Genomic DNA, 22,743 nt, shown 5'->3' on the forward strand with positions numbered 1-22,743 from the left:
GGGTCCCAACTCCAGCAGGAACATCTCTCAGGGCACCTCGACCAGAGACTTTGCAGAGCGTTTGTTTTGGCCCTTGGATGGGGTGAGACCTTGTTTCTAACCTCCAGGGTTCAGAAAGTAGAAAATAGACAGGCAAGGACATGGGCCCCAGTGTCCGGAGGGTCCCCGGGCCAGGCATCCCAGGGATGGAGCAGGAGCCCAGCCCGGCATCCCAGCCCTCGCGTGCCCACACACGGGAGCAGCAGTGCCCACAAGTTTAAGGCACAGAGCACCGCTCTCAGACACGTTTGCACTGAGAACCATGTGGCCGCATGGTGCGCTCAAGGTGAGATGAATGGACCCCAGGCATCAGACACGGTGCAGATGTGTAACTTCAGGTGTAGAGAATGTCTTTCAACTTTGTCCAAGACTAAAACTGCTCAGAGAGTAACACTTCACACTTGGCCAGCGGTGGGCCGCTCAAGAGGCGGGAGTTCACATTTTACTTTCCAATGTGCTCCAATATGGCCCATGGTATGCTCACGTTAGCACTGTGCCTGGAAAACGGGAAGCCAGCAGCACAAATAACCAGGTGGTAGGGCGGGGGACTTTCCTCCTGAAGGGGAGTCCATGCAGCTGAGTGGTGCCCCAGCTCAGGCTCCCGCCCCCTGCACCGTGTACTGGCCAAACCCACAGGAAGCCAGAGGAGAGTGGCCCAGACCCAGGCATGTCCTTCTCGTGCTCAGCCATAGCGGGTCTGCTCCAGAGAGCGGCCGATGGCGACAAGTATCAGGGTCACATATGTAATATTTTGGTCATCAACCATCATTCCACCTAAGTGTGAGCAGGACTGTCAGAGTCCAGGAGCCTGCTTGGGAGCAGCAGGACCGGCCGGGTCCTGGGGCCTCAGCCCAAGTCTGTAGCACTGGGCATCTGGCAGAGATGTCATGTTGTTTGTTGTCATTAGCTCCACTCTGCCAGGGAGGAAATGGAGCCTCAGAGGCTAACTTCTGAGCTGGGTCCACAAGCCAGTAAAAATACAAGCAAACAGAAGCAGCTCTGAGCACAGCCGTGCCAACTCCGGCCCAGCTAGCCCACAGCACATGGCCAGAGACTGTCCGTGAACAGTGAAGAGAGCAACCGCACACCAGCCATGGGGCTGGGAGCCCCCAGCATCCCACTGGGCTTGAAACACTGAGGAAGACTGTTTAGGAGAAGCCTTGCCACCTCAGCCTTCGCAGCGAGGAGAAAACAGCTGCAGGGCTCTGGTGTCTCTTAGGCCCACTCGTCTCCTGCCAGAGCGCCTGCTGACCACTGCCCACGTCTCCTGTGGGTGCCGAGGAAGAGTCATCCTAGATGGACAAGCGTTCTCTCAGAGACCCGCCTGCTGGTCTACTGCTACGACTTCAGCCAAGCTCCCGCTAACCGGGCCCCTCACACAACCTCCTCAAGACACCTGTAGCTGGCGGCCTGAGTTCGGGCACATGACTTGGGAGGTTCTTGTGTCCCTCTGCCGGTGCCACTCCTGGAAGGGGGACACATGCACGGACAGTTGGGGTAGCTATCACTGGACTGTGGGCCCCTGTCATTACTCTTCCACAGGCTTCCATCATAAGATCCCCTGTGTGTGGGCATCTTCACCATCCTCCAGCTACAACGCCAAATGCAGAGCACAGGCCAACCCGAAGTGGCGAGTACAGGACTGTCCCTGACGCCAAGCGCACAGTGTCCAGTGCTATGCACACGTCTGGGACACAGAAACATGAAGTGAGAACAGATGCTGAAAGCAAATGCACAAGCTCACAGGAGTAGACGAAAAAGCGGAATTAAAAATCAGTCTGGGTCACTTTACAAGCTTTTTGTTTGTTTTGCTTTGGGAGTCCCCATGAAACAATGGCCTGAATTTTAAAAATAAGTGACAGTATGTGTTTGCACGTGAAAACCATTCCAAGATTATGTTTCTACCCTTTACACGTGTCATGCAGAGAGCAGCCAACAGTCTGCTGGCGCCTCCCTCCTGCACACCGCACACTGGACGTCTCAGATTCTCTCTCTCTCTCTTTCTAGCCCAGAGCCAGGGGCACTCACGCTTCATCTGTGGACTACAAATCCTTCCAGGGAGGGTATCTCACCCAGGATTTCCAAGTACTCCCCTCAGTACCCAGGTGAGAGAAACAAGGAACCTCCTGGCTGCTCAGAACAGAGACCGTGTGATCTGTTCCTGGGTCAGAAACTGACCTCTGCTCTGCATCGCGTGACACGTCTTCATGTTGACATTTGCACCGTCCTGCTGTGGGCTGTTGTAGGTTTCTAAATGTCAATCCTCACAGAGTCCAGGATGGAGCTTCCTCCCTGCAGGTGCGTAAGTGCACACAGCACGGTATGGTCCTGTTGGGCCGTACCTTCTGTCCATGGGACACTTGTACTCATCACAGGCTCCTGAGGAGGGACACTAGGACCTTCCCCTCCACTGTCCTCCAGATTCCCCAGATCAGTGAGTGAGCGAAATCATGTAGTACGCTCTGAAGTCACTCACCAGCCCATTCACACAGCAGCGCTCCTTTGTTAACCAGGCCTCCAGGCACAATGAACCTATGATTTCTAAATAAAGATTCCTCATGAAAACACCGTGAATTTAATACTCAGTGGTGCATTCTTGAAGCAAGTAAAAAGAAAAGTGGGAAGGTATCCTGGGCTTGAAAACATTTTATTCTGCGGTAATTGTCATGTGATGGTTCAAGGGCTCTGTGTGACATCACTTGGGCTCCTGTATCTTATCCATCAGGATTCGGCACATGGCATGCCTCACAAGTATGCTGGCCAGTGGGCGGGTCCTCCATGACCCTCCATGGCCCTCCCTGCTCGTTTCTCAAAGGACGAATACATGTTTCCGAGGTCTCCAAACCTTAAGACCAATGTCACCCGCCTTCCCAGCCCTGATCCCCCAGTGCTTTCTCCACTGGCTACTGTCCCTTCTATAGTGTAAGCCCCGAGGCCACATGGAGGGCAGGGAAGAGGCTTGGGTTTTATGCAGGAGGGCTGTCAGAGTGCCTGAGTTTGCACAAGGGAAGGGTCGGGTGTGATCAGAACAGGGATGAAATGGTGTTGCCTGGTTGGTTCAGTGGCTGAGCATCTGCCTTTGGCTCAGGGCATGATCCCGGGAGGTCCTGGGATTGAATCCCACAATGGGCTCCCCACGGTGAGCCTGCTTCTCCCTCTGCCTGTGTCTCTGCCTCTCTGTGTCTCATGAATGAATGAATGAATGAATGAATGAATGAATAAATAAATAAATAAATAAATAAATAAATAAATAAATAAATAAAATCTTAAAAAAAAAAAGAGAACAGAGATGAAATGTCCTAAGAGATGACCTCTTTCATACCCTACCTCTGACAAAGGAAAAGTGAACTCCATGCAATGGCAGGAGGCCCCCTTCCATCTACCCTCCCTCCGCAAGCCAGAAACTCAGAAATCCCATTTCTGGGGCAGCAGGTTTCCTCTCAGCAGATGTCACCCAGGGGGGATGGCACCTGGAACAGAACCCTTGTGTGTAGAGAGCTCTTAGCTGCTCTGTGCCATCAGCCAAATCGCAGGCATGATGGCACAGGCTGTGGGCTCCCACTGTCCGTCCAGGCATGGGGATGCTCCCCCCATGACACACCAGGCTTACCTACAAGAGACATGGACACATTTCAAAGACCATGGCAGAAAGGCCCAAGGAAATCAGCACGCCTCCCTGACACAGAGAGAGTTCAACTTGGATCCCACCAAAAAGAAATTCTGGAATTACTCAGAAGTCACGATTTTTCAGCCTACTGAGCTGTAAATTTTAAATAAGTACACCTCTCTACGTTTCTAGGCTGTCACTCATGATTAAAGTTACCAGGGAATGCACGGCTGTGTTCCTAAATAGCTTCAAAATGAAGTGTTTCAAAATGCCTCCTACTTATATCTTACAAATAACCAACAGCTAATTTGGAATAATTATCATCATATTCATTTACCAACAATTATCAAGAATAGCATGGTACTACACTGGGTTCTGTAAGGAACAGAAATGAGTAAAATTTGTGGACCTAATGGTATTAAAACTATTTAGAGTTTAACCTTTTAAACATATTTGAAAATGATTTTAGGGTCTGCCCTTGATTTGAAGACTCCTCCTTGACTGGAGGCACCAGACCTGGATATGAATTCCATCCCAAGGGGCTCAGGCTGGGCCATGGGTGCATGAGCAGCATAGAGTTTCTGTCCTAACAGCTGGGAGTACCTCTGAGGTAAAGCTCCTTCAGCCTCAACTATTTGTAACCCACTCAAAGACAACCTCGTTCCAGCTACACACAATTCTGAAAACACACATTTAAGTAACCAGTGCATCCAACTTCTCTCAAGAAAGCATCATAATATCCTTCCCACCCTGTGTCCTGCATGAACCAGCCTGGTCTGCGACAACCGCAGGGAAACATGACAGGCTGTCCCCCTGAGGCGACTGAAATGACTATCCTTGCTGCTCAGAGACTGAGACAGTCCAGAACCACCTCCTGGTGCCCTGCACCCGCTTGCAGCCAGCCCATGTCACTTTGTATGACAAGCCTCTGCTGGAATCCAAGACGATTCCTAAGACCTGGAGCTAGCAGCAGGGCACACAGTGGCCCCTGTGTCCCATCCAGGCCAGCCGCCTCACATGGGGTGACCCACAGCCCTGTACGCACTCGGGGCTAGCCAGGAGGCTAGGCTTCCTCAACCAGGTGACGGGAGATGCACACTTGTTTTTGTGACTTTTCTAGGATATTTTTGGAACTAATCAATACCAAACTCATTCTGCTCTGGCCTTTATAAGCTTAAATTATATTTTCCACCATCTCTAGTTAGGGAAGGCTTTTCCATAAGGGATTCATTCCCTGAACTACCTAGGTCCTCCAAGATTTCTGTTTGTGTCTGGCATGCAATGCAGAAACATATTTTCTTGAAAGGAACGTTTTTATGAGAAGTGAAGTGACACAGTGTATGCTGTTGTGAGGTGGAGAATGCTCTGCCTGCTGTGGCAAACCATCTATCGTGGACCGCACCTTGCAGAAATCCTACACTCCTTTACCGCCACAGACAACAACGGCCCCCACCACCCACACCTCCTGCACATACAACACATTCTCTACATATCCACGCTCCTTCTTCTCACCCACTTCAAAAAGAGTCGTGCACATAAAATGCTGGATACTTCCTGTCTCTGCTAATCTCTTCCCCAGCTGAGTTTAGAAGGCCCCATTTCACGGAAAAAATTCTGAAAGCTACTAAAATTTACTGTCAAGTATAAGGAGGAATACAAATGCCAAAGAAGTCAAGAGAGGTTTAAAAGTTTAAAGAATGCCAAGCTATTGTTAAGTATTGGTAAAATCACCTCACAAGGGCAGTGGGAACAGCCTGAATTTATCGCTGTGTTGCTTAGCTTTGATACAAACAAATTGTGTGCCTGCCTGGTGCATTTGTCATTACAGAGATGGGCTTACTACCAGAACACACACAAAACTCTCCAGGTGTTCACGTCAATGGAGACTGTTTAGCTTATAGACCTATTAAACTTTTCTCATACACATTTTAGAACATTAGGTACAGCTACTTAAAAAAAAAATAGTATCACAACACACATCTAGCTGAAATAGTACTAAACCATTCTGTGATTCATGGTCTAAGCAACATGACTAAAGCCCAAGTTTTACGGATTTCCCATGTGGCTAAAAATCTCCCACATGTAGAGAAATAATTGACCCAGATTTCAATGTTTCAACAGATAGGATATTGCCTAGCAACAGAGTTTGGTACAAAGTGAGTGTTTAAACCTTTCTCAATCTGCAGCCCATAGCAGACATGCTGAGGAACTGTGCTAAAAGCTAAAAGGAAGTACTGCCATTGTGGGGTCACCAAATAGCACTCAGAAGGTCCTAAGTAGAGAGGATAGATCAGAACACAGCTCAAGAAAATAAAGAATCCCTCTCAATCCCAAGTGGTGGCAGTGGCAGTGGCAACAGTAGCGGTGAGGCTGTTCTAGAGAACTGGAGGCAGTTTGGGGCTTCAGGGGTCATGGGATCCGTCCCGGGTTTTACCTCCCTGCATAATCCTGTCCCCACATGTAGAATAGGTACCAACACCCACCTAGTTCCTGAACCTCTCTCCTCACCTCCCCAGGAATGCCACAGGAGACGTTATGATGCAGGAGAAAACATGTCCAGCCCCAGAAAGGGGTGCCTGAAGCCCTGCGGGCAGGAGGCTCCCCACTCACGGTTGGGAACCCTGCTACATGATGTCCAAGGTTAAAGTGACCTCTAGCTCCTTGTTCTTGGTTGTGTTTTGATCTTTAACAACAACTTAGGATCAACTGCAAGAAAAAAAGGCCTTGGCGCCCTCTCAGGACTGAGTGCCTGTCCCTGGGTGAAGAGCCCAGCAAGCAGAGAAGAGCCGCGGATGCGGTGCTCCAACATGAACTGGAGGGCAGCCAGTGGCGGCCAGCTATCCAAAAACAGATCGCTCTTGGAGCATTATTTCTAGTCACATGAATACATGTTTAGGGCTGTGCTTTGCTTTCTTAAACTCCCAAAGAAATGACATAAATGGAATGAAAAGATATCTGAGAAATTATATAAGTTTAAATTTTAAAAATCTAAACTTTGTAAATGCAAAAAAGACTTTGTAAATGCAAAAAAGACTTCAGACTTTCAGCAGTTCAATGATTATTTCACAACATATAATTAGAAAAATGCATCCGACTTTGATCATCAGCCAAACTGCCCCAACAAAGCACACCGTTAATAAATCCCATGAAGTTTCTTAATGTGGATTTGTGCCACATGGGTGGGCTGCTGTCTGCCTGAGGTCACGACACTGGTGCTGACAGACTTACCCTCAACCCATCAGCTCAAACAGGGAGGGTCATTTCTGGGGCCCGTAATGTGCTGTGTGATTCATCCAGTAAAGGTCTCCCTAAAAATACTTAGGTGTCCTTCACTGCAGTCCTGCCACTGCTGCCCATGCTTCCTGCACCCCTGCTGTACACGTAGGCTGAGCCCTCCCTGGCACAGCATGGGCCCCCCCTTGAAGGAGCTCAGAGTCAAGGCACACTGGGTGCAGAGGGGATACCGAGAGATGCTGTGACCCTCCTTGCCTCATCCTTTCCAGCTCCAGATGACAGCACAGACATTCCACACCACCCATAAAGAAGGCAGGGTCATCAAAGGGGCTGGCGGGTCTATAGCTTCAGTTATATCACCTCTTGGAACCCTGCCACCTTGTGCAAGGCCCAGGGCCACAAGGGGAGCCTGCACAAAGGAGGATGGCCTCACTGAGCCCCGAGGTGTGGCCCAGCCCAGCTCCAGCCCTGGATGTGGGCCCTACAACAGGCCAGACAGCTCAGACTCCAGATGACCCACCCCAGTGATGCTACTGCACCCAGTAAAACCATGGAGATAGGCGGGATAATGACTGGTTGTGGTTATCAGCCCTAGTTTTGGGGCAGTATGTTCCCCATCAAGAGGTAACTAAAGCAAGAGTGACAGTTCAACTCCTTACACAGGGAAGCGTCCCTGTGCCTACAGCCCTAATAGTGTCCCCGTGCCTACAGCCCGACTAACATCCCTGTCCCATTGCCTACAGCCCGAGTAGCATTCCTGTCCCCAAGCCTACATTCCCTACTAGTGTCCCCATCCCCATGCCTACAGCTCTACTATAAGGTTTTCAGCGCCTGCAACTTAGCATCAAATAGTTCTAATTACAACATACACACTGTTATCCAAACTTATGGATTTCTGCTTATTTGTACTTGCATGTAATTGAAGCATGACTCACTCATGACTGGTTCTAATTCAGGAAGATTTAGACTAGGCTCTCCCACTCTGCCATGCCAATGTCAATTAATGTCTGCCATCTTTAGAGATCTGGTCCCTTTCTGTCCAACCTCACTCCCACTTACATGACCAGTGGAGATGAGCCACTGGCAACACAAGATGCTCAAGCAATCAAGGAGTGGATGTGTCAAGAGCAGTAGGTACACTAAATGAAAATATCTTGTCTGTATTTAACTCCCTTTACCCCAGTTGATCCTGCCTTAAATATCCAAACAAACCCACAAGACAAGATTTATATTCTTGCTAACATGACTGAAATGCTCGGCTGGCAAAGACCCCACTCTGCCCTACACGGTGCTCTCAATCTGAGCACTATGACATTATGCTCTAATTCAAACAACACATTTCCTATGCCTTATGTAATCTAAACCCCCCCAAGAAAACAAGTACTTTAGAGAAGGAAGAGGGGAAAAAATAAAATATTTTCATTTTAGCAACATAATGAGTTACAGGAGATGTCTGGTCTTGATGTGAAGTCATGTGGCTGGGCGCTCCATGTCTCCAGCATGAGACCTCAGAGCACTCCTGCTTCCACTGTAGTGCCAGAGCCAGGCCCATCTCCTCCTGGGACCCCACACAACACCCACTGCAAAGCAGGGCACATCCTGCAGCTTTGTAACCACCTTCTGCCCCGCTTGTCACAATGATGCAAACTTTAATATCTTATGCTTTCATATCACAATTTGTTTTGTGGAAGCCAATTCAACACTGAGAGTATTTTCAGAACAAAAACCCTTTCTTTCTGGTCACTTCTTTCTTCCACTACTCAAACTGAACCTCTCTGCATGAAGTCCGTACTTCCACGTGTAATTCTATGACTGCATCACCATCTCTTAAACAGAGTATAATTATTTAGTTGTTCTTCCAACTGATTAGATAAATCTGAAAAATTGTCAGTTGGCAAGCCTTCAACTAGATAAAAGTAATCAGAATCAAAGCATGTATAGTATCTTTTGCTATCTAAACCCAGAGGGTCTAAATATTCCCTACAAAGACTTGGCAACATTTTTATCCAAAACTCACCATTCAAATTAAAAAACTGTTGTAACAAATTCACAATCAAGTATGGTGTGGCATGTGATTTCTTGAGAGGCTGAAGCCTCTCCTGTAATTACATCTGAGCTTACCCACCATTGTCACCTGTCAGCTTTCCCCCACCATCCTAAGGGTTGCCCCCTTAAATCCCAGTGTCTGCTTCTGCCAACACCTGGGGACACTACTAATTGGTGTCAAATTTAGATGGTCTCTTTAAAATCACTTTCACTTAATTATAGCACACAGTCCTAGCCATGCAAAAAGAAAGCATAATTCACATCTGACACTTCAGCACAAAGTGCTGTGAGGGCACAAAACACCATGATAAGTTCACAAAGCACTTCATCATCAGGACACCAGTGCCGGAAAGGCCCTGACTAAAGCAGATATATCCCTGATCTGAGAGTGGTTCATCTGGGATGGGCTGGAATGGACCATTGTCTGGAGAGCCACACACACATACTCAGAAGACCTGGAATCTGAACAGTGAGGGTGTTTCACTAAAGTCAAACTCTGACTCATAATCCCAGGGTACTGATCATCAGGCTCTAACAAGGGTTAACAGAGCAGAGGGGCACACTAGACCTTCCCTTACCAGATTCCATGATGCACAGAGCCAGGTCTACCTGCCCCACAGGTAAGGTGGCACAGGACCAGCAAAGGCCCCATGCCGTGGAAATGGGGGGAGCAGCTGTAGGGTGGCAAGCCCCCGCCCAACTGCAGGGGAAGGAGCCACAGACCCCAGTGCTGTCCTCCTGTGGGTGGGGGTTGGGGCAGTGGGGTGGGAGCTGGGGGGGTGACCCCAGAGCCCCTGCTCCCCGCATTGCTGTGCCCCGCAGCCACCCCATCAGCAACATTGAGTGGTGTGGCGGGTTCTGTGTCTTGCGAAACATCATTCTGTTCTGTGAATTTTCAGTTAACTTAAAAAATGCAGCTGTCACGAGCAGAGTAACTTCATAGGAACAAAAGCCAGCCAAGTGATAAAATGACACGGAATTTCCACAAAGGGAAAACAAAAAAGGATTAGCTAAACAGACTGACCAGAAGAAGGCAGCTTTACATAAACACATACTGTTTATTTAAATCAGAAAGCTGAGCTTCCTTTAGGGAAGCAAAAGGTGGCAGATACTACAACTCCTCCAGCCATGTCAGTGTGTGCTACCTCTTCCTGAGCTCTGACTGCATGTCCCACACACAGGATGGACGGCAGGACCCGGGCAGAGCTAGGGAAGGCAGGTGAGGCGGCACAAGCAACCTGAGCCAGATGATCAATAAATTATGATTTGTGTAGCACAGACGGCCATCAGCACAGGAGCTCTACTGCCCTTCTCAACAGGTGGTGAGAGAACAGGAGGAGCGTCTGTGAGAGCATGTTGCTCCCTAGGACAGGCCTTGGCATGACCACCAACTTGGAGGAGGCAACCCTTGGTAAGTGTACACAAAACACCTTGGTTTTGCATCATTTTCAGAGACGGGCTCCTCTGACGGACATTCCAGGAGTCCTTCCTGGGTTGAAAGCTGTGCCACTGTCTCGGCCATGAGACTGTGTTCTCTGTTCTCATGATTTATTTAGGACATGCTGACTCTAGCCATACGTGGTAACAACAGTGCTAACATAATATAAAAACCTGATCCTTCTACTGTTCAAAAATCCCAAGTGGAATTCTCAGAAATAGAGACAAAGAAGAACAGCCATGTCCCACACTTTCTTTTCTTATGAATTAGTATAAATACAAACCACTAAGTGGTCAAAGGCAGAGATCAGCTACAGACGATGACCTGACCTATCCGACCCTAGCTAGGTGGGACATCTCCTGCCTAGGAGGTGAGAAACACACAACGACAACCTGCTGAGAACTGACCTCCACAGGTCCAGCCCAATGACCCTATCTCTAAGACAGGGTTCGGAAGCAATGACTGGGGACCGTGGGCTAACTCTGCACTGTTGCAGCTTTCAGGTGCTTCAGGGCTCTGATGAAAACCTCAAGTGTGTGTTTCCAGATGAAACTGAAAGCAAAGGAACTCCAATCTAAACAAGTGATTTAATCTAAGGTCCGCTACACTTCTCCCAAAGTGTTCAGGGGGTTCCAGATAAAACCCAAGAGGTGTGGTCGCTGACCCCTCATGTTTGAGCCCAGGAACACATTCCCCAGGCCCCCATGCAGGGCCGACACCAGGCCCCCACCAGTGGTGACAGACGTACACGGGTATTTCAGATGGGGGAGACCAGATGGCTGGTCTCCAGGATACCAAGTACTATAGTCTTGAGAGTAAAGAGGCTCTATGTTTGTGGCTCCAGGTCATGTTCTATAAAACAGGAAAATTCTCCAGACTCTCTTTCACAATTATTCAAAGATTATACATGTCTCTTTAACAGAAACTCTTCAGAAGGGCATAAAAATGTCAATCCTCAAATTCACCAGCAATTTCACTGGATCTTAGGAAGCAAATCCCTCCCTAGAAACTCTGATGGCTGGAATACTCGGCCTTGTAAAAATAGTTCATATCTGGTATGTACAATGACTATTTCAGTTATGTTTTGTCAGAGTTTTTTTTTAAAGGCTGGTGATTGGCGTTTTGCAGTAAAATCCATGAAAAAAACCCTACCGTATCCTAATATATAGCTATTGTACAGACATGGCCATCAACAGCATTCACGTAAATTCATAGACAACAATGCTAAAGTGATAGTGGAGTGTCATCTACAAAGCAAAAAGCTACGTAAAATCCCACAAAGAAACAAATGTGGCCTTGAGCCCCAATGTCCAGGTGGCCATACCCTCTAGGACGTCTGTGCCAGCAGGGGTAGAGCTAGCTTTTCCCTAAGGCTGACACTGCACCACCATCTTGCCCCCATTCCTCCCCATGGCAAGGCAAGGTCTGGTGACCCACACAGCAAGTAGGTATTAAGTGAGAGCAAGTGAGCACTTACCTGCCCATCCTGGCCTACGTGGTGTATCTGTAGATTGCCCTGCAGAATGAGTGAAAAAAGGAGAGATCAAGGACCAGAACAACTTCCAGATACAGTGACACAGAGGCAGGATTATCCCATGCCATCTGTGAATAACCAGCAAAGCCATTAGTGTCAGTTCTACAAAAATTCAATCCCTTGTAGCAATAAAAAAACCCAAGCAAAAGAAAAACTGAGTTTACAGATACTATTTTTTCTGATGAAAACAAACTGAAGAAAACACTATACTCACCCACCCCCACCCTGACACCAAATGAAAACGTCATTTCTTTCCCCACTTTTTAATTTTGAAACAATTTTAGATGGATGGGAAAAACCAGAAGTCACACAGGGAGGTCCCATGTACATAAGCCAGCACCCCTGACGGAGACGCCTTACACACATGTGCTATCCCAACCCAGAAGCACACAGGACACAACACAACCAACCAGGTCACAGCCCCACTGGGGTCACCAGGGTATAAATGTATTTTCATTTGTTTAGGGAAAAACTATTGTTTTAGGTCTAACAGACTCTGTTAAAACTTCTTGCAGATACCTTCATCTTGCAAAATATTTAATTTTTAAATGAACATGGTAAAGTTTTATTGTGTTAAGAAGACAATCTCATAGGGGCGCCTGGGTAGTTCAGTGGTTGAGCGTCTGCCTTTGGCTCAGGTATTGATCCTGGGGTCCTGGGATTGAGCTCCATACTGGGCTCCCCACAGGGAGCCTGCTTCTCCCTCTGCCTGTGTCTCTGCCTCTCTCTGTGTGTCTCTCATGAATAAATAAAATCTTAAAAAGACAATCTCATATTGTAACTTATCACAAACTAATCATTAATGGCATCAGCAATTTCTTTTAATCCATTGCATTCTAATTTCAAAATTCTAATTTTCTAACCAAAACAAAAAAATGCTGGATTACATAGACAAGAGGGATGTGCTTATGAAATCTGAAAAAAAAAAAAAAAAAGGCAAACACATGAAATCCAAGAAATATTCAAATACTTTTTTAGTAAAAACAATACAAAAGCGGGCAGCCCAGGTGGCTCAGCGGTTTAGCCCTGCCTTCGGCCCAGGGCGTGATCCTGGAGACCCAGGATCGAGTCCCACGTCGGGCTCCCTGCATGGAGCCTGCTTCTCCCTCTGCCTGTGTCTCTGCCTCTCTCTGCCCTCACCCCCTCTCTCTCGCTCTCTGTGTGTGTCTCTCATAAATAAATAAAATATTAAAAAAAAAAAACAATACAAAAGCAAATCTATATTGATTTTCCTCCAGGAGGCTACCAGCCAACCATGCGCGCCTTGTGCAGTGAAGGATCCTGGCAGACGTCTCAGGCCACTAGCTGGGCCTCACACTTCTCTTCACCCCTAAAAGGGAGCTTCCCCACCTCAAGGAAACACCATGCCCGCAACCTCCTCCCACCTCACCCTCTATTCTCCTTCCCCATCCAATGCTGCTGCTGCTCCAGCAAGCTTCCTGCCTTGGCTTGCCTGCCCGCCTACCCACCCATGAACTGACTATTCTTGATGTCAGGCCCTCCCCTCAGGTGAACAAGCAAGGACTGATTCAGCAGGACATCTTCACCCACCCCCAGAGCCCCTGTGCCTCCTCCCTTTGGACACAGCCTCCAAGTGAAAGCACCTCTGTCCAGTAATAGGTCCCGAGGCCATCTCCCCATGGTCCCTCTCCCAACACAACCACCTCCTGAGGAAACAGGAGTCTGGTGGTCACCGCTGGACATCTGTGTCATCTGGCGACTGGCAGCCATCCACCTCATGTGACCAAGGTCAGAGTGGAGGAAGCCCAGGTACTCACCTCGCTGTCCTGCGTGATTTGCACCTGCTCCCCTTGTGGCACCTGCGCGATGTGGAGATGGCCCTGTGGGATCCGCAGCAAGAGAAGACACCGAGAAGCATCAGAAGAAAATGAAAGCCACAGGAAACAAGAAATGCTTTCGGAAATTTTTGTCCTTGATTACCTGCTGATAATTCAAGACAACTAACTCCTAAATAGTATGACACAACACATATGTAGTATATACAGCCCCTTGAAATCAAACTTTTGGTGTATAACACATACAGAAAGAACACTTTGCAATGATTCTTAAAGAAACACTGGGGCCTAGGAAAGATCTGTTTAATCTTCAAATGTTACCAAACAGGGAAATTCAATAATAGGAAAGACATCTGGAAAAGAAGAGAAATAGAAATTTCCCAGAAAATTAAAAGAATTGTTTTTTAAAACATACTATCAACTTGGAGGGACCAGAAACCCCAAGGAAGCAGCAGGTGGTCTCCTAGGGGCCTGGGAGTGCTGGAAGGCCACACAGCAGTGCGTGAGTGGTGGGAAGCCTATACATGAGTGTCTACGCTGAATATGTGTCAAGCAATGTGTCTTAAAGAAACACAAAATTATTTAAATAGGTGGGTAAACACCAATAAAGAACCCTGCTAAAGCACACTTAGGTTTGCAAGGCAGCAGACAACTCCTATAAATGCAAAAGTGGCTCAACATCGCTGCAAAATTTTCTGTTGCTTTGGTTTTACTCTGTGCAAACTGGATCAATGTTATCTGTCCTGGGATTCCTTCAAAGACTTTCTTATACTAAGATAAGAGTATCTGCCTTTGTAACTGTCAATTAAACAGAGAATTCACCATTCATCACTGCTTTATCTCCTCTGGAAGATGAAGAAAACCCCCCTCTAAAAGCACTCGTTAGTGCTTTCTGGAAGCCCGCCCTTTACCAAGCAGCACTGTGAGTGCCATGTCAGACCTAAGGCCACCCTGAAACTTCCAGGAAAAAGCCCTCCTGATGCGGGCACGCAGCGAAGCAGATGGGTGGGACTAGAGCATCAACAGGAGCCCAGAGTATGCAGAAAGTGTGCACCTCCCTAACAAAGCTCCTGCCCTCGGGTTCTCCCCAGCCATAGGACCCAGGAAGGTTCTGGAGGAATTTCTACCTGGCCATGCCATGCAAAGCAGGGTGAGGCAGGTGTGTGTTGGCAAAATGCTGGGTTAACTGCCACACAAACTTAGTGCACATCACAAAGTTCCAAGGAAGTGCTTCACGCTAGCCAAGGTCACTAGCTTTCTCTAGTGATCACAGAAAGAAATGATTGTTTTCTTCCCTCAGTAAAACGGTACCTGTGTTCCTGAACTGAAAATCATCTATGGTGCATCTACACTGCCTCTCAGCAGGACAGGCAAAAGCAGGGATGGTCGAACAGCCTGACTCTTGGAGCTGACAGTGGGCACCAGGGCAGTACATGTCGGGGAGCCATGACGGGCCACTACCAAGGACACATCCCTTCAGGAACTGCCCTCATTCATGAAATGCAAGAACTGGTACCCCTAACAACTTCTACTTTAAAATGGTACGTTTACCTCACCCCAAGCTACCACAGCATGACCCAGAAATGCAGGGGAGGCTGGTGGTGGCCCTCCCCACTGGCCATGCCCCAGCCCCAGCCCAGCCTCCCCTGGCCTTCGTGGAGGCAGAATAGTGAGAAGGGTACATACTACTTGGACCTGTCCGTCTTCTCCGATCTGGTGGATCTGGACCTGCTGGGCATTGGCCAGGGCATAGTGCAGGGCCTGAGGCGGGGGCTGTGGCATCTCACTGGTGGGGGGCGGTGTGCTCAACACGGTTTCTGCGGGGAAGTACAGAAGGCCTTAGCAACCAGCCACATGCACGCCTCTGGGCCTCCTGCCCTCCCCAGGCCCACACTCCCACGGAGAGGAAAGGACCAGACTCCAGTCGACAGGGCCCAACAGAGGAGCCCCAGCATTCTGTACACACCATTAGTTCTAAGTGCAAGGGAATGCAGATTTCTGACCTGTGGACAGAAAGAGAAAGAGTCTGAAGGACTGACTCCTGAGACATAGGATTCCCATCTACTGGTTAAATGCAGTTGCTCAGGATTTATCGGCAAAAATGAAAAATAGGAATAAAATTGATAATAAAGTCTATTTTACACCGGCAGCAAATAATACTTGTTCTTGTACAATTAAACTCACTGGGGGGAAAGGGAAAAATCCCCATCCACTTCTTTAAAGATACGTTTCCAATAAAACTTTACTTCCTTCATTTAATCCAAAATAAGACATTTGTGCTGACGTGCTATATATTAATTTTAGTCATAATGATATCTTAACAGAATTTTCTTAGACACTTAGAATATTAAGGCCTCAGAAAAACATTGATTTTGTGCATGGTTTTCAGCATAAAATCTGAACTACGGTGGACGGATGGTAAGAAAAACACATATCTCAGCAGGATGAAACTTGGTAAGAAGCAGACGACTAACACGAATGGAAGGAGAAAAAAAAACAAGGACATAAAATGTCTGATGGCCCAGCAAAAGATTTTCATATGTTTTTTAACAGCGCAATGGTGGTAATTAAACTGACACGGGATATTGACTCCATTGACTACGTGTGAAAAAGTAATGTGGTGATGTGAAAACGTTAACACTTGTATTATGTCAGAAATTACATCCTTTTTAATGATTTCAGTGAACAATTTTAGGTGTCAACGTTTTAAAATATTAACTTAAAAAAATAAACAAATAAAAATAAAAAAATAAAGTCTACTCTGATAGTAAATAAGAATTACATAACTTAATAGATTCCCGAATAATTTCTGCTCTAGTGTTAATAAAAAAAAAAAATCAAGTGATCTTGCCAGTTCTCAAATGGTTCAAAAATACAGGAAGAATGATGGTCCCCAAGGTTCTAAAGAAACTACAGAACACAGGACGTGTGGGTATGAAGTCAATGGTTTCCAAACCTAAGAATCAAACGTTTGCATCTACCAATTAATCAACAACTCCCTAAAAATCACACAATGTATGTAGACCAGTTTAAATTCATGTCTCATAATTTGTACTGATATCAAAGCCCAGTGCAAAAAAACATGTTGGTGACTTTTTTGTGATCAAGAATCCTTCAGAGCCGACAGTGCTGACACTGGTGAAGGTTCCAGACCACAGCGCCCCACTGTCAGAGCGCACGTCAGGAAGGCAGGCCGCTCCAAGGGCCCCCCCTCTGCTGACCTGGCTCTTCTCTGCATCCAGAAGAAAGGCAGCTGCACACACAGACGGGCAGGCAGCAGACTGTTACAAGCTGGTCCTCTGCAAGCCTAAACTACAGGCACTGCACAGACACTCCCTCAAGGCTTTCAACTCACTGATGAGGGCTGCAGGGCACGCAGAGGCAGCTTTCACAGGGAGATGCAGCCGTCTTTCACTTAAGCAGTACACAAGTTCACACGATACTACCAGACAGGAAAGCGCAATGCAGATGTCCTAATGAATTGATTTTGTAAACATCCATTGGCACTAGTAATTTCACAGTCTGTGCTCACAGGGATAGCACTAATTCAGACTTAGAGGAACCTGGGCTCAGAATCTCTTTATAGCACGTATTTAGAAGTTCCTTTTTTTGTCTGCTGATAATTCAAAAGTAAACAAGGCACACAGCTGGAATCACTACCAATTCCAAATTAAGCCAGCCAGGAATCCAGGAATTTTACTGGGTTATTTCTGTCACCATCTCCGATTTGCCTTGGGAGGCTGGGAAGATGCCAACGGAGCAGTGACAGACCACCAGAGGCCCTTGAACTAACCACCTACTTTGCTCTATCTGATTTTAATGAAGAATGTGGCACAATAAACACAGAAACAAGGACAGCAAAGGAAATTTACAAAGCCATGTGCTTTTTAGGGATCGCCTGGATGGGGCAGTCCATGAAGTGTCCTACTCTTGGTTCCAGCTCAGGTGGTGATCTCAGGGTCAAGTGATCAAGCCCTGCAACAGGCTATGCACTCTGTGAGGACTCCACTTAAGTTTCTCTCTCCATCTCCCTCTCTCCCACCCCTAGCTCTCCCTTGCTCTCTCTCTCAAACAAATATTTAAAAAACATAAAACCAGGGGCGCCTGGGTGGCTCAGTGGGTTAAGTGTCTGCCTTCAGATCATGATCTCAGGGTCCTAGGATCGAGGCCCACATTGGCCTCCCTGTTCAGCGGGGAGCCTCCTTCTCCGTCTCTCTCTGCTCTTCCCCGTTCTCTCTCTCTCTCAAGTAACTAAAATCTTTAAAAAAAAAATAAAAATATAATAAATAAAGCCATGTACTTTTTAAAAAGTTTGAAAAAATAAAAATACATTTTGTGTTTCTCTCAGAAATTCAATTCCAGTGCTCCCTGGGAAGCCTCTGGCTGCTGGTGGACCGCACAGGAAGCAGCCCTTGTGACTAAAGAGCTAGAATGTGAGGCCGGGTGTCGCAGCTCAGAAAGGCAGTCCCAGTCCTCCCTCGACAGACACCTGGGGCCACAGGAATGTAATTATGCTCCTCACCCTCCTCCCTGCTCACAGCTGGGTGCAGAGACCGTGGCAGAGGCAGCAAAGTTCTCTTGTGCAATGACACCCACTCCCAAGTCCTTGTGTCCCTGCCCCACGGGCACAAGTGTGGTAAGCTCCTGAGGAAAGGGCCATGACGCAGGCCACGAAAAGTGCTGCTGTGTTCTGTGCTTGTTCCAAAGCCACCGGTGCAGCCGGTGTTTGAAACCATCCATTCCAAACAACACATCCTGAGACACTGGGCACACGTCCCCCAGGACTTGGGCATGGGACACACGCTCAAGTGGTGGCTACTCACCGCCCACAAGACGCCAACAGCACCTGAGACTTACTCAAACCCAAAGCATCTCTGAAGAAATATGGACACATTTGTAAACAAAGGAAAAACAGAAGAAACTCATCTCTGGTTAAACTGAATTATTGTCACTCAGTTTAAAGAAACGCTAACGACTGGAAGAGCGATGAACAGTTCCAAACAAACAAGCATGAAACTAAGTCCTATAATCTCCAACCACATAACACGACCCACACCTGAGTAGGAGGTAAAGACCGCTCAAGTCTCATTGAGGCGAGCAGCAGAGCGGCCCAAGCCCTGCTCGGACGGACAGCTTCCACACTCCAGGGTGGTCCACGGCAGCTCAAGGGCATCACCTGCCCCTTGTCAGAAACACCATCTCAGCCACTGCCTGGACATCCTGAGTCTGAATCTGAACACGATCCCCAACAGCCACGCTGCCTCGCCAGAACCTCCAGAGATGGGCTCCATCTTGCCATTCCTCCCCATGTATTCAGGACACACACAGTGCTGATCGTGGGTCCAGCTCTGGCCAGGCCACATGGATTCCCAGGGCGAGGACGACAAAACCCCGTTCTGCCTAAAGCCCACCTCCCTGAACCCACGCTGCCCACGCCTGCCCTCCCAGGACCCACAGAGACGGTCTAGTTCTTCGAGGAGTCACTGTGTCAGCACGTCCCACAACCGCTACCTCCTGACGCTCCCGAGCCAGAACTGCTAACTGTAACAGAAAGGCCTACATTCCTCAGAAGATTCTTCCATACAGCAGCTCACAAAAGCAGGGCTTTGGGGCACAACTTGTGTGGCCACCTCCCATCTTCAGGAATTGCTGGCAAGTTACTGCCAAGATGACGGGAGGAAAACGGCATCCTGAGGTCTGCCTCAGAAAGACAAAACCCTGTGAGGACTCCAGGTGACCCGGTCACCACAGGGCTCCGGAATAAGAGTTCTGGCCGACCCTGCCGGGGCTGCCCTGAGATCCTGACCCTAGCTCAGGTTCGAAGAGCCATCGCCGAGGGAGCCACTGTGGAGATTTTTTTTTTTTTTTAATGTTTTTGTTAAAATATTTTGAGATGTGTGGGGTGAAAGGCAATACTAAAATCACACTGCTGTTCCTAGTGAACATTTTCCTCAGGAAAAAAATAGTCCTCCAGCCATGCCGGCGAGGAAAGTCTAGAACGTCCCCCACCTGTGCTGGGGAAGTCTCACTAAGGCCCTGCTCTCAGAGCAGTAGTGATGAGCACTACAACCTGGCACTGCTGCTCCCTCCCTCTGCAGTCCCCACACCAGCACTGTGCTCAGGGACTGGGTGGAGGGACACACGGCACAGCGGCTCACAGGGACTAAGCAGTCCCAACCTTGCTCCTCCTCCCAGCATCAGGCCTCCTCAGAGGTCCGGCTCTCGAAGCCCTCCATCTGGAAATCTTCCAGAAGGGCCTGGAGGTAACCCACCCTGTAGGGGGCACAGAACGGGGCTCCAGTCACTGCGCTCTGACCCGGTGGGTGGCCATGGATGGTGGCAGGCCCACGGGCTCACTCTGGACCGCCGCCCTCGAGTCCCACAGGGGAATGCTCTGCGCGGCTGAACGAAGCATACCTGAAGTGCTGTACGAGGACGACGACGGCGTTCTCCTTGAGAAGCTCTTGACGGCCAGGCTCTGACCTCGCTGTTTTCGCCGCCAGGCCGTCCGACACTTGGAGTCGATGCTCTGTTTGATTCGGTACCAGTCAGACTCCGTGATTCCAAATTTATAGAAAAGGTGACCTGAAAGCACACACCCATGTGGAAGGACATGAGATAAAGGTCTCTCCTTGCATCCTGGTCATGTGGGAGCAACTGGAACACAAAATGTGATTGGGGTTGAGAATCTCCCCTAGAGGTGCACCTGGGATATTAAAAGTCCTTGTCTAATGAACTTTCACAGGCCCCCAGGACGCCCACACTCAACTCTGACCACTCGTACCTCACACAGGGCACTGTAGCTATCCTGAACCCTGAGAATAAAACCAGGGCCCATGACTCTACTGGAGCCCCGTTTCCAATCACCAACTCACCTCCTCCTGAGCCTCTGTGTCTGCTGCTGTCCCCCCTTTCCCGAGTCTTTGCTCAGACACTACCTCAGCCTAAGGGCTGCCCTTAACCAGCCCATCGGACCCCAGGGCCCCCTGCACCCCAGGCACCTCTCTAGCACCTCAGAGAACTGATATATTTACTGTGTTTGGTATGCCACAGAGCCCAGATGACCCAGGCACATGGCAGATGCTCCAGCACCAACCAGTGCACTAAAGGGTGGTGACAATTCAGCTGAAGACATTCTTCCAGCCCTAGTCCGAGGGTGGCTTATGTGACTCAGTGTGCCCTCCCTCTGCTTGTCCATCAGGAAGAAAACCACCTTAGGGCACATCAGTCTTCATTCTCAAGAACCCTGCACACCCCGTGGAAGGGCATCTCCTTCACTCTGCCGCCAGCCATGGGTACATGCGGCCTTGCCGTGGTTCTCCCGCCACCCAGGGGAGCAACTTATTGGCACCCACATTGGTTAACCACTTCCGCAACACAGGCCTCTCAGGACATGCCTTTGGTCCCCAGCAACTTCCTCACCAACAAGGAAACCAGGCATCAGGGAGGCCACCAAGGGATGGTGGCAGATGTAGACCCTCACTAGACACTTCACCTCTTCCTGGTGTCAACAGAAAGTAACAGTCACGAGCCTGGGAACCACAAGAAACACTCTTCAAGGGGGTGACCTCTTTTGGAGCTGGCTCATGAAACTTCACTGATAAACGGGAAAATAAATGAATGGAATTCAAAACTTCAATAAAAAAAAAAAAAAGGAGCTGAACAACATCCTGTTCTGACTGCTAGGAGGGCTGAGTTTCCACCATCCATGGAGTTTAACAGACACATGATCCCTAAAACCTCCCACCAAGACCACTACACAGAGATCATCACCAGAGTAAGCACCTGTTTTCCAAATTCTATATAAGTGTTGAGTTTCTTTCCTCTTGGAAAGACACTTCTTGATTTTATGAGCACATGCTTAAGACCAATCTGACTCTAAACATGACGACCAAAATTTCTATAACTTAGAGAAAAGGAATTAGGTTGAGGAGGAGGAGGATTTACAGGATCAGAAAGAAAAACAATCCAAAGTATTTTAGCAGGGATCCCTGGGTGGCGCAGCGGTTTGGCGCCTGCCTTTGGCCCAGGGCGCGATCCTGGAGACCCGGGATCGAGTCCTACGTCAGGCTCCCAGTGCATGGAGCCTGCTTCTCCTCCCTCTGCCTGTGTCTCTACCTCTCTCTCTCTCTGTGACTGTCATAAATAAAAAAAAAAATAAAATTCTTAAAAAAAAAAAAACAAAGTATTTTAGCAGCACTTCATAATCCTCGTACACAAAAGGAAATACACACATGAAATGGCAATTCTTTGCTGATTTTCAGGTCATCTCTAAAATAACCACAGATTATTAATCAGTATTTGCTGCGCACTTGCCACATGCCACGTACGGCTTTGAGTACAGGGGCTAACTCAGAATGTTCTGGGCTAGTTACCAATTCTGGTGACAGGAGCCCAACTACGGGCTGCGGTCATTCAGGAGCCAAGGGCAGCAGTGGTCCCCAAGGGAGAAACAGCAGTCACGCATCCCAGAAGGCCCTCCAGGGACACGCTTCAATGAAGAGGAACGTTTTACACCGTCCTCCTATTCTCCCACCTTCAACTCAGGGAGAAACCTTTCAGATGTCTCCAGGAATTAATGATATCTGTGGAATTGGGATAAATGACATTGTGTGGAACTTTAAAAACTTGTTAATAACAGAAATGAATATCCACAACACCTACAAGGAATATAAATATAATAAGCGAAAATGCTGATATTTAAATTTAACTTTGTAAAAACCAATTTGCCAGTTCAACCAGTTCAAAACCTGGCTTCCGTCCTTTGAAGAAAAAACATACATTCACACAGTTACACACATTCTCCCAAGACCTCCCATCATGTATTCCTTCCAAAAGCAAGCCCGGATTCTACCTGGACAGCAAAAGCCACCCTGCCCGCTGCCAGGAAACCATATGGAGTCCGCAGCACAGCCTCCTCCCCTCGCAGAGGGCACTGAACTGAGGTGGGGAGTGCACCCCTAGGTGCATGCCATTCTGGCTTCAGCTCTGCCTTGGCCTGGGAACCTGACACTGCTGCTTTCTCTAACAGCACCCAAGCAACCTCAGC

At 48.2% G+C, this 22,743-nt stretch overlaps 1 protein-coding gene across 6 annotated transcripts in view; it reads right to left on the reverse strand.

The window, feature by feature from the left end:
- Positions 1 to 22,743, reverse strand: part of BANP (BTG3 associated nuclear protein) — a 105,420-nt gene that overhangs the window by 12,928 nt on the left and 69,749 nt on the right. For 4 of the 6 annotated variants that reach the window (XM_026004967.2, XM_026004965.2, XM_072731370.1 and 1 more), the window contains 4 exons: positions 20,112 to 20,279; positions 15,381 to 15,511; positions 13,677 to 13,739; positions 11,842 to 11,880 (listed from right to left, as the gene is read on the reverse strand). In XM_026004967.2, coding sequence (XP_025860752.1) covers positions 11,842 to 11,880; positions 13,677 to 13,739; positions 15,381 to 15,511; positions 20,112 to 20,279 — 401 coding nt within the window. Of the gene's footprint in view, positions 1 to 11,841; positions 11,881 to 13,676; positions 13,749 to 15,380; positions 15,512 to 20,111; positions 20,280 to 22,743 lie in introns of all 6 variants that reach the window. The other 2 variants (XM_026004966.2, XM_026004963.2) reach the window with 1 other exon arrangement.

The sequence above is a fragment of the Vulpes vulpes genome, chromosome 12, assembly GCF_048418805.1.
Source record: "Vulpes vulpes isolate BD-2025 chromosome 12, VulVul3, whole genome shotgun sequence".
Classification (NCBI taxonomy): Eukaryota; Metazoa; Chordata; class Mammalia; order Carnivora; family Canidae; genus Vulpes; species Vulpes vulpes.